The sequence below is a fragment of the Musa acuminata genome, chromosome BXJ3-6, assembly GCF_036884655.1.
Source record: "Musa acuminata AAA Group cultivar baxijiao chromosome BXJ3-6, Cavendish_Baxijiao_AAA, whole genome shotgun sequence".
In the NCBI taxonomy this organism is placed as follows: domain Eukaryota; kingdom Viridiplantae; phylum Streptophyta; class Magnoliopsida; order Zingiberales; family Musaceae; genus Musa; species Musa acuminata.
This window is the reverse complement of record NC_088354.1, coordinates 33,614,039-33,629,091: the sequence shown is the minus strand read 5'-3', so window position 1 is coordinate 33,629,091 and position 15,053 is coordinate 33,614,039. Positions and strand designations below refer to the sequence as shown.

The 15,053-nt window shown below is 40.7% G+C and overlaps 1 protein-coding gene across 2 annotated transcripts; it reads left to right on the top strand.

Annotated features, from left to right (window-relative positions):
* The first annotated feature begins 137 nt into the window (after positions 1 to 137).
* LOC135641617 (NAD-dependent protein deacylase SRT2-like) lies at positions 138 to 14,727 on the top strand. 2 transcript variants are annotated; one of them, XM_065157130.1, is made up of 11 exons: positions 138 to 305; positions 1,646 to 1,688; positions 1,795 to 2,047; positions 2,162 to 2,227; positions 2,312 to 2,357; positions 5,065 to 5,225; positions 5,311 to 5,440; positions 11,222 to 11,386; positions 12,494 to 12,621; positions 14,201 to 14,300; positions 14,378 to 14,727. In XM_065157130.1, exons 1-11 carry the CDS (start codon positions 261 to 263, stop codon positions 14,429 to 14,431), a joined length of 1,191 nt encoding a protein of 396 aa, XP_065013202.1. In that variant the 5' UTR covers positions 138 to 260; the 3' UTR covers positions 14,432 to 14,727. The 2 variants fall into 2 exon arrangements, with proteins under 2 accessions (XP_065013202.1, XP_065013203.1); XM_065157131.1 differs by having other exon boundaries at positions 212 to 305; positions 1,646 to 1,692; positions 14,378 to 14,680.
* Positions 14,728 to 15,053: the final 326 nt, after the last annotated feature.

The window sequence follows — 15,053 nt, the reverse complement described above, 5'->3', positions numbered from 1 at the left end:
TCTACTCAAAAACCTTAGGATGCCCAGCAAGTGGCTCCCACGTGTATTTAATGGTATATTCCCAACCACCACACGAGTAATTACTTGCGTCATCGACAGACGGGTAGAGAAATCTATTACTCTTCTCTGTAGGCTACGCCAAAGAGCAAACGGTAGGGAAGGCGGCTACGTGGCCGTCTTCCGACGCCCCCCGCTCTTTGCGGCTTCGCCTCAATTCCCCCGCCTCCGCCCGAGTTGTTCACGATCACTCGCTCCCTGCCATGGCGATCGCGATGACCATGGCGACCTCTCGCCCTTCGGTTGTTGTAAGCTCCCTGCTCTTTCCCACTTCAGATCATTTGTGTGAATTCTTAGAAAAACGAGATTTTGGGAGCGAATTATTCCGTATAAAGGTCTCGATTTTGGAATGTTGTCCCTGAAGGTGATCTCACTGCTTCTCGATCGGTGGCGGTGGCCTTGTAGGAGTAGGAAGAATTCGTAGAAAAGATCCGTTCTTCCTACCGCGTCGATTTCCCGGAGGGATTTGAGAAAGAGTGAATCGGAGACAGAATAAGACAATCCTGATAGTAGTATGGGTTGGTTTTAGTCCAGTTGTTTGTTGAGATAATAGTGATTGAGGTTTTTTTGGCTCGGAATGCGCGCTACAGAAAGAACTAAGAGAAAAGGTCCGTTCTTCCTGCTGCGTCGATTTCCCGGAGGGATTTGAGAAAGAGTGAACCGGAGATAGAATAAGACAATCCTGATAGTAATATGAGTTGATTTTAGTCACTTGTTTGTTGAGATATTAGTGCTTGAGGTTTTCTGGCTCGGAATGCGCGCTACAGAAAGAACTAAGAGATAATGGGTTAAAAAGGCCTGCTGGATTTGGCAAGTTCGCTTATGTCTTATCTGAGAATTAGTTTAACTTTTGGTGATCACTTCACGATTATTTTCACTTTTGTGGAATCTCGTCACAGTGTTGCTTTCAATCTATCCTTTTACCGTTTGAATTTCCTTTTACATCCTCTTTGGCTTCTCTTGTACCATCGAGCTTAGTGTTGCATTCTGTCGTCTCACTCTCTTTTTTCAGGTATGCTACTTCATTTATTAGTTTGAGAAATTTTCCTTTTTTCTGTCATGTAGTCCCTCAAGTTTTCAAAAGAATCCTTCTTCCACTAGACTTGTATTAATCAGGAACACTGCACCTCCTTTTCAGGAGTAATGTCTGGTTAATGGTTATTTTTAGAACTCCTTTAAAAATGTTTTGTGGAGTCTTCTTAATTTTGAATTGTGCTGTATAATCCATACCATTTAAATAAGAAAACTTGTGCCTTGCCACTTAAATTGTGACGTTATAATTGTGGCTTGCCACTTAAACACTGGTTTCTGAAAAATCCATGAAGGCAACCTATATTCTAGATTTGCTATATCTATTTATTTGTTGAACTTGGAATATATTAAAGACTTATTCCCGTGAGGTTAGCAGTTTTTTTCCTTTTTTTGCTTTATTCTATTTCATTTTAGTATTAATCCCATCTTGTTTCTTCTCATCTTGCCTATGTTAATTTTCTCAAGCCCTTTGTAAGAGGGGAAAAAGTAACCTTTTATAGTGTTAAGTGAATCTTTGATTTCCTCTAACAGATTTTCTCCTTTGCAAAATTTGCAGCTTGTTGAAAGACTTAGAGAAGTTCTTGGATCCATATCCGAAGGCAGGTCAGCTTATTATCTGTTTAACTTGTTACTTGGTGGTGTCTCTCCAAGGGCAATACTCTCACATCATGATCTCAAGTTAACTTACTGGTTATCCTCTGTTAGGGTCTCGCCTTCACATGTTAACTGTTCAGACAAGGTTGACATGTGGACTATTTTGCAATAGAAGGAGGGGCCTTGTCTTGAAATGCTGCATGCATCAATTGCTGGCTAAAAGCAGTTATTCGACTTATGAATCCACACTGAGGGAACAAAATGGATCGCACTTCAAAAATTTGAACGACAGGAAGATAGTTCCTGATTCCGATCCTCCAAGTGTTAAAGATGTCAACCTTCTGTATCAATTTATTGATAGGAGGTATATTGAACCTTTTAACGTGTTTTTAATGATTGGGAATCAGATTAAAGTTTCAGAACTAGTTTGCTTCAAAGATCTTGTGCCATTAAGTCTACGTTTGTTAATTTGTCTCAGCCGCAAGCTTGTGGTTTTGACTGGAGCAGGAATAAGCACAGAATCGGGGATTCCTGATTACAGAAGGTGCATGTCTCAGGTTTCATCTTTCTTTTTTCAAGGCTAAATATGACCTCTTTTTTACGAGCTAAAGAATTGTTTTTATGACAGCCCAAATGGAGCTTATAGTACTGGATTTAAGCCAATTACTCATCAGGTGATTCGACTTTGCTATGTTATTCTCTATCTCTAATGTCTCAGGGCTTTACTTTTTGAGTATGAAGATTCGTTGGCTTTTTACAGTTCTATTTTATGGCAATATGTATCCTATCTCTAACTGCATCTGAGTTGTGTAAGCATGTTATTTCCTATCAATGTTAAAGCGATGAAGAACCAATAACCAAGTTTGCAAAGACTTTAGCTTTCATAAAAATCATGTTAATTGATGGAAGACACTGTATTCCTTTTTACTCTATATGGCACCTGCAAAGCACATTTCTTTCGTCATGAAATCTCAGCACCTTGAAGCCAAATTTGCAGAAATAGTTTGTTTCCCTATGATGGTTTTAGATGATAAGATGTGTTAAATGAATAATAGACATGTAATTTAGGGCATTACAATATCTCTTTTTGATGTATTTGATTCTTTTCATTCTACTTCTCTTGAAATGGCTGCAAACATTCTTACATCACAAAGGAAAGATTGATGATGCCATATCTGGGAAATTGCTTTCTCCTACATTAATAGTCACATATTTATCAGTCACTAAGGTCCTTGACAAAATCTGTAATATCTGCAACTGGTTCCCTAATTGTGTCAGCTCAAAATTTTGAGACTGCTTTGAAACATATCTCTATTGTTGACATTAAACTGATGCAAAAGAGTCAGGTTGAGTTGCCTTATGCTTGAATTGCTGCACTTTAAATGATCCTTAAAGCACCGTTCAGCTCAACCCACTCATATTTTTTCATCATATTTATTATGTAATAGTATGGCTGCTGGGCAGGTCGAGGTGGTTGAGATCCAAGAGGGAAATGCATTTCTATATTTTTTAGGTTTATAGATTAAATGTTTTTCACCCAGACCTGATGAAAAAAATTGGATCACTTATTATGGATTCGTTGCAAATAATTCTGATCGGGTTCATGGTTCATGGCCTATTAGAAGTAGAAGGCACCATGCGTATGTTTGGATGTTTATATGCTAATGGGCTAGTATGAATAAAAGGTGTCAAAAGTCATGTGACATGCCATTTAACAAATCGAAGGCTTCAGATGACAGATAAGAAGTTTGACCTGCAAAAGCAAGATTTTGTTTTATCAAGTTATGGAATGTGTTCATCTTTTTAAAGAACTTGAATGTTTACATACTTAATAACAAGAGGGTTGTCTACAATGAATTATTGTTAATTGCTTGTTGCAAGAAAACTTCATTAGGAAGCAGCATATTTCAAATAAAATCAAAATACATTTGGATTTTGGGTATTGGTGTGCTGAGCTAAGCCTTGTCTAAACCTCAAAAATCTTATTGACATAATGCCTCTTAATCATCATATCCATTATCCAACTGTGCTAAGAGGAACATCTATGTTGTGACAATTCCACCTAGAAGGCAATGAGTTATTACAGCATATCCTTGTAGAACGCTTGAGGCTCTAGGCTGAGCAGCAAAAGAATCTTTTAGCTTGTTATATGAGTTTGAGCAATAAATTTAATGAGTTCTTGTCAATAACCAACCTGAAGATATAATATCAAAACATGTTAACTAGCAGTCAATCAATATTCAGGATATCATATATCATGTACAAACATCTTCTTTCTTACTGTTTGACTAGGTGTTTGTCATCGTCTAAGATCATGAATCATGAGGCTCTCCAAGTTTGTATACATATTGCTCTTCTATGGAATTGTAGACTTGTCCTTCCACTACTTGGTTGCCCCTGTTGGAGGAGAAAATGCATAGAAATTTTCGAGAACATTCCAACTATGACACACACTATATAGTTTTTCAGGATATTTTCCCTTTTGTAGTTTGGGTAATTTGGTGTAGTATCTATGACTACTCATTCCGTTTTGCATTTAGCAAATGTTTAGTTCTGAGGCTCTTATTCTATACAAAATTGAGTGATTGGAATTATTGTCAGTGTACTTGTATTTAGTGTCATGTTATCTTTGTCTCTTCTGAAATTAAAATACAGTGCAATGTGATGCCACTGTGAACTCCTACATTGGCACATGGTGGTGTAAATTCTAAATATTATTATCATTTTAATGTTACACTTTTCTGGACTTCTGGAAATGATTAGTTTTCAAGAAGCTTCCAACAGTACCAGTGATGGTGTTCCTTGTTGCTTTGTGCTTCTCTTATAGATAATGCTAATTGCAGCTGACAGCAGATACCTTTAACTGTATTAGTAGCGTGTAGTAAAGATTACATGAGCCAATACTGTCTTTTTGTTGTCAAGTATTTCTGATTGATTCAATCAACGACTTGTAAGGAGAACTATACCAATGAAGCAGATCCTAACTCCTTGTTGCTGATTTGACAGAACTATACAGAGGAAGCAGATTCCATATCCTTTTGCTTGATAGACCAATTTAAAGATGAGGATGGTCAAATATTTGAATGTCAGATCAATGTTGTACATTGTAGAATTGGACGTTAGAAAAGTGCAAATAGCCTATTTTGAAAACCAATTTTACAATCTAGACATCTTCTATTCTTTAGAACAATTTCAGCAAATAAAACTTTATGAGTAATCGTTTTTGAAGAGTCTCCTTTCAGTGCGAACCCAACTCTTTAAGGTCCCTTTTTCCCGTCTCTGGGTGAATAGGATTTTGACCAATTAATATCTTCAATTCACAAGTGACCCATCATTGATTTATCACACTGCTGTCTTATAATGATGAAACATTGTAATTAGGAGTTTGTTCGCTCAAGCCGTGCTCGGAGGAGATACTGGGCCAGGAGCTATGCTGGATGGAGAAGATTCCTTGCTGCACAGCCGAATGCAGCTCATCGTGCTTTAGCATCATTGGAGAAGTTTGGTCGAATTAATTATATGGTCACCCAAAATGTGGATAGGTATGATGTTTGGCTCCTTTGTTCTGTAAAATATACTATTGTTCTTTTAGGTCAGAATTACTGGTAGTACAATCATATTTTTCAGGTTGCATCATCGTGCCGGTAGTGACCCGCTTGAATTGCATGGAACTGTCTATTCTGTAGTATGCTTAAAGTGTGACAATTCCATTAACCGAGATTCGTTTCAAGACAGGGTGAAGGCCCTTAATCCAAAGGTGTGTTATTTGCAACTAAATCATATTATTGAAAGAACAAGGGGAACTTGAAATTCTATTTGAAAAGGTTTAGTGTTGCACTGTTAAGTTTACATGTTAGAGTCTCTCTATAGACTACACATACTGAAAAGACCATAGTAGTACATGATAAATTTAATATATGCATATTTTTATCTTTGTGCAGATAAAAATGATCTATAGAATACGTACATATTTCTAAGTACATGATAAAAATGATGACAAAAAAAATATTTTCAATTTGAATAGATCTATCTCCTGATACGAGTAGGGTATGACTTCTCTTTAGGGTTTAGTTTGGACTTGATTTGGATTTTGACTTGAAGATGATGTCTCTTGGGATAAAGAAGTGATTTTCTGATGGATGAGTCAAAGATGTAATCAATTGTTGCCATAAATCCACTTTTTTGCAAAGTTGCCCCTTTTGTTTTTTTCAAGATGGTTTAATTATGATAGTTTAAGACCTAAATGGGTGCAATAAAATTTTGAATGATATGATTTAGATTAGGTTATATTTGCATCATAGTGTTGTACTTATGTCCAAGGATCACAATTGCATATTGGACGCTTGTACAGGTCCATGCCTGACCAATGAACTAATACACCAGTATGGACCGAAAAGAAAAAGGAGAAGACAAAGGAAGAAGAAGAGGCTGCGGAGGAATAGGAGGAAGAAAGAGGAAGAGGAAGGAAGAAGAGATGGTGGAGGAAAAGGAAGAAAAAAAAGGAGGAAGAGGAGGAGGAGAAGAGTTGAAGAATACCCAGTCAGCAGCTCATTGTCACGAACAAACTTCTAAACAAGATGTTTGATGTAATGCTCATGTATGTCCGTGTCTCTTGACATGTTCTTGCCTTGTACAGAATGTAGAGGGGCGGCCGAAGGCTTAATAGTCCCATTTTAGTTGGGTTGGTGGCCTCTTTAGGCTTGTAAATAAAGGTTGTGTCATGTGGACACGCTCGAGAGCTTTTCGGTCTGTAATGGACCATTTTACCCTTTGTTGTGCCACTGTTCAGAGCTTGTAAAGTCTGTTTGTAACTTGCATTGTCTATGAAGTGTTTTTCGGACATGTTTGCTTGTGGATCCCGATTGAGGTGTTTTCTCTAGCCCGTTCTCTCTTTTGTTGGTCCTAAGGGACAATGGGAGGCTTCGGGGAGGCTGACCTTTGCGGACGGACACGCAAGGGTGCCGCACGACTTAGGCAAAACCAGCTAAGTCCGTGACAGATGGTATCAGAGTGGGACAAGCACTCATAGAAACACTTAGCATGCAAACGTGGGGGACCTAGCGGGGCTGCGTTGAGGGCAGTCAGCACACGCGCGACCGTTTGGGGGAAAACGGGCATGGAGATGTAGGGAAAAGGAGTCGCTCGGAGGAGCGGGCATCTAACATTGGCATTCAGAGGAATGGCCAACCCTTCGCGCAAGAGGCACCACGAGAACAGGCAAGCTTGGAAGAATTTGGAGCGCACAAAGGTTGGGATGGCTGAGTTTGAGCTACGGCTCAACGTTGACAACTATACTTGATGGTGCTCTAGGCAAGCGAGGCGCTTGGCAAGAATGAGACCATGCAAGGTGGAATGAGTTGCTCAACGACCAAAAGAGTTATGCAAAGCTCACAGAGGTGAGGGGAATTGCTAACTCGAAGAATTTGGTACTCATGCATGGGCTTGTATGCGGACGATGGAATGTTCGTGGCCATCCCAAGGCGATCGAGACTCGGCGCCATGGAGCATTGAAACTTTCTCTTCGGCATGTGAAGGATACGTCCGTAGGAGGCTGAAGTGTGCAACGAGTTCAGCATGTTGCTAGGCCTTGAGGGGCGTAGTGGGGGCTGTATTGACGGGGAGGTGCAATCTAGCAAGTGCGTTTGCAGGAGGCAGAACAATACACAGTTTGTTCAGCAGATCGGAGTAGTCCAAGGGGATGGTGGTCTCCAAAACGAAGAGAGATGTTGCTCAAATGGGATAGTTATCCAGGAGGGATAAGTCCTGGCTCTCCAGAGGGAGAATCATGTGCGACGGACTGCACATGTTGAGGAGGAGTACCTCAACAAACAACAACTCCACGAAGCTCGATGGACTGAGCAAGCGGCGAGGAGTCGTCGCATGATCTCGCTTGAGAGAATGCATTGGTGGATGCATTGCGAGATCAAGTGGGGGAGCGACCCAAAACAACTCAAATGGAGGCACATTTGGAGTCGATATGGAGATCGGACTCAAGGGAGGGCTGACCCGTGGAATGGTGGGCGCGAGGGCCACCATCGACTCAATGCAAAAACGAGGAGTGGAGCAACTTGGGTGTAACTTGGCGAAGTACCCAAGCCGCTTGAAGGGAGCCAGCATAGGAGTTGGAACATGGAGCAGAGGCACAGTGCTTTCCCTAGACAGAGGTCAAGGACATGAACTCTTGCAGAGGCAGGAGTAGAATCATGCTGTTCCATGGGTCCTTCATTCTGACAGAGCGGACTCATTTTGCATGGTGCCAAAGACGAAGGGAGCTTCGGGGCACATGCACCTTATCTCGGAGGAGCATTTGATGGAGGAACTAAGGCGACTCAATTTGCGGAGGCGAAGTTGAGTTCAGAAGGCCTTAGCATGGGGCAAGAGGACGCGGAGGCGGGTACTCTTGAAGAATATGCCACAGTGTTGTCATTCAAGTTGCCATGAGGGAAGCGGTGCGCAGCGGAGATTGTGCTGGTAGGGGCAGAGGCCCAGGATCCAGACAATGGTGCACAATTTACGGTGAAGTCGGTGGACTTCGGGAGCTACTAGGCGACAGACTGTCCTAGAGCGGTGCTTCATCTAGGTGTGACCCAAGAGTGGGTGGATGAAGGTCGATTGCCAAAGGAGCGAACAAAATCGAAGGTGGAGGAGACCCTGCGATGTATTGGCAGAGGCCACACATGGAGGGTTCACAATTCGAGTTTATTCCACAAGGATCAGAATGCAATAGAGATGTCACCAGGAGGCGATATGGTGCAGCGGATCGTGGTGGAACAGTTTGTGGCAATGCGATACACACGACAGAGTCCCGGGAGGGACTAGATCATATGGAGGTATGATCGGGAGTTACTGGAAGCTCCACTTTGGTGAACAACACGACGGCAAGAAGGGCTATGGATTCAGGGAGTGAAGGCCATGGTACCGCAGAGGCGGGTCTTCCGGGCGTGCATCAAATTTTGCATCGGATGAAAACCTTGGTCATCAGCATATGGGGGCTGTGTTCCACTAAGGGAAAAAGTTCGAATGCAAGTACCAGTGAGTTCCATGGAGGGACTTGATCATGCAGAGGTATGATCGAAGCAGCTAGAGAGTTGGACTGCTCCAGAGCTCATATTCGCTTAAGGGAGCCCGACAAGTCAGAGGACAAGGTCGAGTAAGCGAACGTTGCTACCAAGGAAGCTAGGGAGAACAGAATCGGTGCAGACCCTATAATGCGATGGCAGAGGCCATGAATGGGAGTTGCAGTCTGTCTTCCCATCGACCAAACAGTCTGCTTGGAGAACACAGAGGTGTTGAAGCAGGGGGTCGAAAGGGGCGAGGAAGCGACGACAAGTCCAGAGGGACTTAGCTACCCAAAATCAAGCATCAGTTAGAATGGAGGTGGACTCAGAGGAGTGCCACGGAGACATATCTACTGATCGTGAAGAAAAGGGATGCAGATGCGAGGCAACGGATAGTAGGGCCATGGGCATGGCAGCGCCATGGTACCGCAGAGGCGGGACTTCCGTGAAAGTCATTGATCCCTTGCTCTCATGGAGGGAGAGCGCTTGGTCGTGAAAGGGGCCGAGGAGGTGGAGCATGCAGAGGCAATCTCCAAGTACCGAAACAAGGCTGAAGGGCAGAGGCCGAGGAACTTCGTAAGACCGGTGTCAACAAGTTTCTCATCAAGATAGCCGTAAGTGAAGGACTTCGGGTCATGCAAGAGTGCACGACCAAGGAACGAAGCAAGCAGTACGTGGTGCTGTACCTTTGATACTCAGTGGAGTAGGCGGCAGGGTTGATGGAGAAGACGGTACAATCCCAGAGGCGACCTCATCTATCAGAGAATTACTCCAAGTTGGGATGAAAACTTCCTGCATTCCAGAAGTTCAATGGCATTGAGAAGGTGAATCACAGTAGCTAACTCAACGCAAGGAGTGCAAACACTTCATGTGCTTCAGAAGTGTGAGCAAAGAGCAGGCGAAGGCCAGTAACCAGCTCGATGCATAAAGTACAACATCGAGGAGGCAGGCGAAGTCAAGTAACCTTTGCCTTCTCAACTCTTAAGAGGATGGGCGAAACCGAGTACCCCAGTTCTCTTATCTATCCAGCAGAGGAGCTCTGCACAAGTTCAAAGACCCTTCGAAGATAATGGAAGACAATAGTTGTCAAATCCTCACCAACGGTGATCAGTGCTACTGAGAGTAGATTGTCCGCCTCATTTCCCAACGAAATGCCAATCGAAAGCGGAAGTGATGTGAACCTACTTGGATGTGACAACTAACTGAAAGAAGAGTCAATGAGCAGATTTTGTGGAGGAAGGACCCAAAACTTCAGAAGTTTGCGAGGCGATGCTCGGTAAAGCTCCAACAAGCATTCACCCAGTTCAAGCAGCATGTAGAAATTTTGAGAGACTGGCGCAGTAAGGATGGTCTTTTTCCTTCATTTGGTGGATCTGCAGGAATCAACGAGGATCAACACAACTCAGCCAACCCCACACCAGAGTCAGAGTCATTGGCGAGTTGAAGCAGCATGGCGGATCAAAGGTTCGACTACTCAAAAACAGCAGCGGAGAGCAGCTGGGAGCCAGGAGGCGCATTGCAGCTGGAGCGGAAGATTGAAGACTCAACAAAGGCGAAGAGTTGCAGTGTTCACAAAGGCTTCGACGAGGACGTCGAAGGGATAAGTGGGGGAGAATGTCACGGATAAACTTCTAAACAAGATGTTTGATGTAATGCTCATGTATGTCCGTGTCTCTTGGCATGTTCTTGCCTTGTACAGAATGTAGAGGGGCGGCCGAAGGCTTAATAGTCCCATTTTAGTTGGGTTGGTGGCCTCTTTAGGCTTGTAAATAAAGGTTGTGTCATGTGGACACGCTCGAGAGCTTTTCGGTCTGTAATGGACCATTTTACTCTTTGTTGTGCCACTGTTCAGAGCTTGTAAAGTCTGTTTGTAACTTGCATTGTCTATGAAGTGTTTTTCGGACATGTTTGCTTGTGGATCCCGATTGAGGCGTTTTCTCTAGCCCGTTCTCTCTTTTGTTGGTCCTAAGGGACAATGGGAGGCTTCGGGGAGGCTGACCTTTGCGGACGGACACGCAAGGGTGCCGCACGACTTAGGCAAAACCAGCCAAGTCCGTGACAGCATGGTGGGCTGTGTGGCAAGGTAGGTGGTGGTGGACTCCACATGTTAAGGCTCACAAATGGGGATGGACCTCAAGGAGAAGGAGGCATGCAAAGTTTTTTTTTTTTTTTTAATATGGTGGATGAGACCACCCGAAATGGATGAGCCTTGCTTAATCCACGTAATGGTTCATGCTCGGACCAGTAAACTGGTCAGTATGGACCGGTCTGGACAAAAAGGAGTTCCTTGCTTAATCCATTGAGTTTGTGAAATGTATCTGATATTTAGCAACTTGTTTGAATTACAGTTGACACATATTTTGAAGAAAAATATTTTATTTAAAAGATAAAATGGAAAAAAGAAATTTAGGCATTTTTATTCTTGTATGCATCGTTGTATAATGTGCTGGTAATGTATGATTGACTATAATCTGTTACAGTGGGCTGCAGCAATCGAAAGTCTGGAATGTGGAGATCCTGGCTCCGACAAGAGTTTTGGCATGCAGCAACGGCCTGATGCTGACATTGAGATAGATGCCAAGTTCTGGGAGGAGGATTTTGAAATTCCAAACTGCCAGCAATGTGGTGGAATATTAAAACCTGATGTGAGCGTGTTACACAGTATAGGATAACTACCCATTCTACTTTACACATGCTCAATTACGATCTATTATTTGCCTTGTCCATGTCTGAGCACACTTAGAGAACTAAGCAAACATGACATTTGACCACTCATTTTTGTTCTGATATTTTTTATGTTACTTGTACAGTTTGTGCCTGTTTTAGTCACAGTGAGATTGATCATTCCATTGTTAGCTATTATGAAGGTCGAGTAGAAGGAAATGTAGCGAAGATAAACCAATCAATATTTCTTGTTGCTTCAGTCACAATATTTGGCTTTGAATATCAGCATAAAATAATTATTGATGGTAGTTGCAGTTGTTCATAGGCATGGACATGAGAACTTGATATGGACATGTATCCAAGTGTCCAATTTTGCAAGGAGATAGAGTGGAGATAAAAGAATAAATAGAAGAATAATCTGAGAAAACATGATATGATTATGCTGGAATGTTTGGTAGAATGTGAAATATTGGATGTTAAGTTCACAAGAACTCTTGGAATCACTAAAAGAGCCACTTTTATTGTTGTTATTTTGTTTAATATTCAGTATAGTGAAAGTATTATAAGTGATCAACTTGCGGGCATATGGATATGTATAACTTTAGAATATGGATTCATGAGTTTATACAAAAGGGTGTACCCAGTGCATGAGGCTCCTGATTTTTGGGACAGTGGGAATACTAGCACAACATTGACATGTCCTTTAATGGAACATTTCATTGTGTTTGTAATTCATGTGAAAATAAACTGTAGATGCCAAAATATTCTATTGCCTATAATTTTTATGGCAACGTAGGTATTTTCCTTCCGATGTAATTGTTAAAATTTGTATTCTTTCATTCAACTGTTTTGCAACTGTTCTTCCATGGAAGCAAAAGTTTTCTTCGACTGTACTGTGACGTCCTTGAGGATGTGTGCTCCATTCTCTGAAAATCTCTATGTTAAGTCATAATAATGCGCCTGTGTATTTTATTGGATGGATTTTATCTTCATAATGCTATTGCATAACTGAATTGCTAAATGTACCATAGTCGGTGCAATATTTTTTTTGCCTTTGATTTTTTTTTCTTTTCTTTTGAACTATGAAGGTTGTCTTTTTTGGTGATAATGTTCCCAAAGACAGAGCTGAAAAGGCTAAAGAAACTGCAAGAGAATGTGATGGTTTTTTAGTCATTGGTTCATCAGTGATGACCATGTCTGCTTTCAGGATCGTGAGGTATATGAATAAAGACATCATTGGCTTACTTTCTTGCTCAGTTGTATTCCTTTGTCAGCACCTTGAATTTGAGGATGTATTATATGGATACTTGATTTGCTTTCTTGACTTACTTTAACTGAGGAAGTAAACAGTTCCATATGTAGTGTTTTACATGTAACCCCCATTTTATGGCGTGATTACAAAAATTCTATACCTTATCAACATTTTGCGAATTGACATTATGCATTTTCATGAAATTTGCAAATAACCCATGTTTCAATTATTATCAAAACTTGGAATATTCCATAAATTTTAATCTTTTCATTATTTTTTTAAGACTATAGGCTACAATGGCATAGTCTCCTCTCTCCGTCTTTTTTATTTTTTGGTCTTCTTCATCGTCTCCTGTGGTTGTTGACACGATTTATTGTGGAAATGTAAAAGTTGGCATGGTGATGATTGTGGTAGAGTGAGTGTTTGAGGTAGGTGGACAGAATAGGGGGCATTGCAATATGGTAAGTATTGTGATTGAGACATGGTGGTGGTGGTGGAAAAAAAGACAAGTGGTAATAGGCTTGATGGAGGTGATTATAATGGGAAGTAGGGTGGTGATGGTGTAGAATGAATTGGAGAAAATAGGTATAGTTGATAATGCAGTGGATTTTTAACAAATGAAGCTTTAGATTATTCATAAAAGGATGAAATGTTCATGGAATATTCTGTCCGCCAATGAAAACTGATGACAGTTTATTTGCAAGTTTTGTTATAATGCATAGTGTTGGATTGATGAAGTAGGTTCCACAGTTTTATGGGAGGACTCAAAAAAGAGGAAGCACTTTTTCTCCAGAGGCTATCACCTGTAGCATATAAATTACTTGCACTATCCTGGAATTATCTGGATTTACATTGCTTCATTTGAGACATCAGTAACAGGACATGCATATCTGCAATTCCTGTGTTGCTGACAGTGATGCCTATGATGTGTATGCTGCTTGTACTGGCACTAGACACAATTTATCAAGTGTTATCTGGTAAACACATGATAAATTGTTTTATCATCTATTCTATCGAGTGTTATCTGGTAAACTTAATTTCTTGAAGCTTTGGGTAGCTGATGAATAGCACCTCCCTCCCTTCGATTAGATTCTGTTGAATCATGTCTTTTCTGGAGCACAAGTTGCTTTTCTCATCATGTAGAATGTAGAGTGTAATTTGATCACATAAAACATTACAGCAAGAAAGAAGCATTTATTAAGCATCAACTCCAGTGTCTTGAGCTAGACTCTTCCTTAAACTGCATGTAACATGGAATTCACTAAACTCCAGTGTATCACGTACCAAATCATGTTCTTATGATTGTGATGGCAATGTGAATGTGGCACAATCCCAAAGGCATTTTCTTTGCTACTCATCAGAGGAAATTCAAAGTTTCATACTTGGGAAATTTGCAGATTGTTGAATTGGTGAATGTAGACATAAGTTTGAAACTGAAACTTGAAAGCTACTCTCTTGCAAAGGAGTTTATCTTTCATTTTTTGCCCTCTCTATCATCGCTGAAGATTCTAATTTGATTGGTTTGCTTTCTTTTACTTAACAGAGCTGCTTATGAAGCAAATGCTGCTGTTGCAGTTATCAACATAGGCAAGACAAGGTGTGATGAGTTTGTGTCCTTAAAAATCAACGCCAGATGTGGGGAGGTAGGTTTCTTGTGATTCTGCTTAAAACTTTGCTGCCTCATGGTATATCTGTTAACTGTTCATCGGCTACTTTTCAGATTCTTCCCAGAGTACTTGAGATGGGTTGCCTTGCTATACCCAGCATCAATTGAAGATGTGAATTCAATGATTGCTAGCTCCTATCAGTATAAGAAGCTCCAGAGAATCCTTGGATGAGTGTGACAGTGAACAAGCATAAGTTGATGCAGCTTTTTCCAATATCCACTGCACCCCAAGACCTGTAATCTTAATTTATATATCTAGTCTCTGAAACAACAGCCTGACAAATTATTTGGTTCTTGAAAAAATGAATCATGGAGATAGAAAGTACTTATAAATAGCCACAACTGTTTTTGTTGGTTTGTTGTACTCCAATTTAATTCCATGTTGATGGAACAACTTTGTCCCAGTTGTTGTTTCCAGGAATATTGCATTACTTAATTCTGATAACCATATATTTAAGTTCAAGCAAATTGATATAAAATCAGGTAAGATTTTTGGTTGATATATGTCATTGTTTTTGGTCGAAAAAAATAAACCCTCAATTAAAAAAAAAGAAAGAAAAACTTATTACACTTATTACTTTCTCATCAGTATATCCTCGCTCTCATCTGTATCGTCATATTTGATTATTTTGATATATTTTTTATAATATGATAAATGTATTTGTTCCTTTTTAAGTATTTTTTTTAAAGTATCATTCTTTTATTTTATTTTTCAAATAGTATCTTTAAT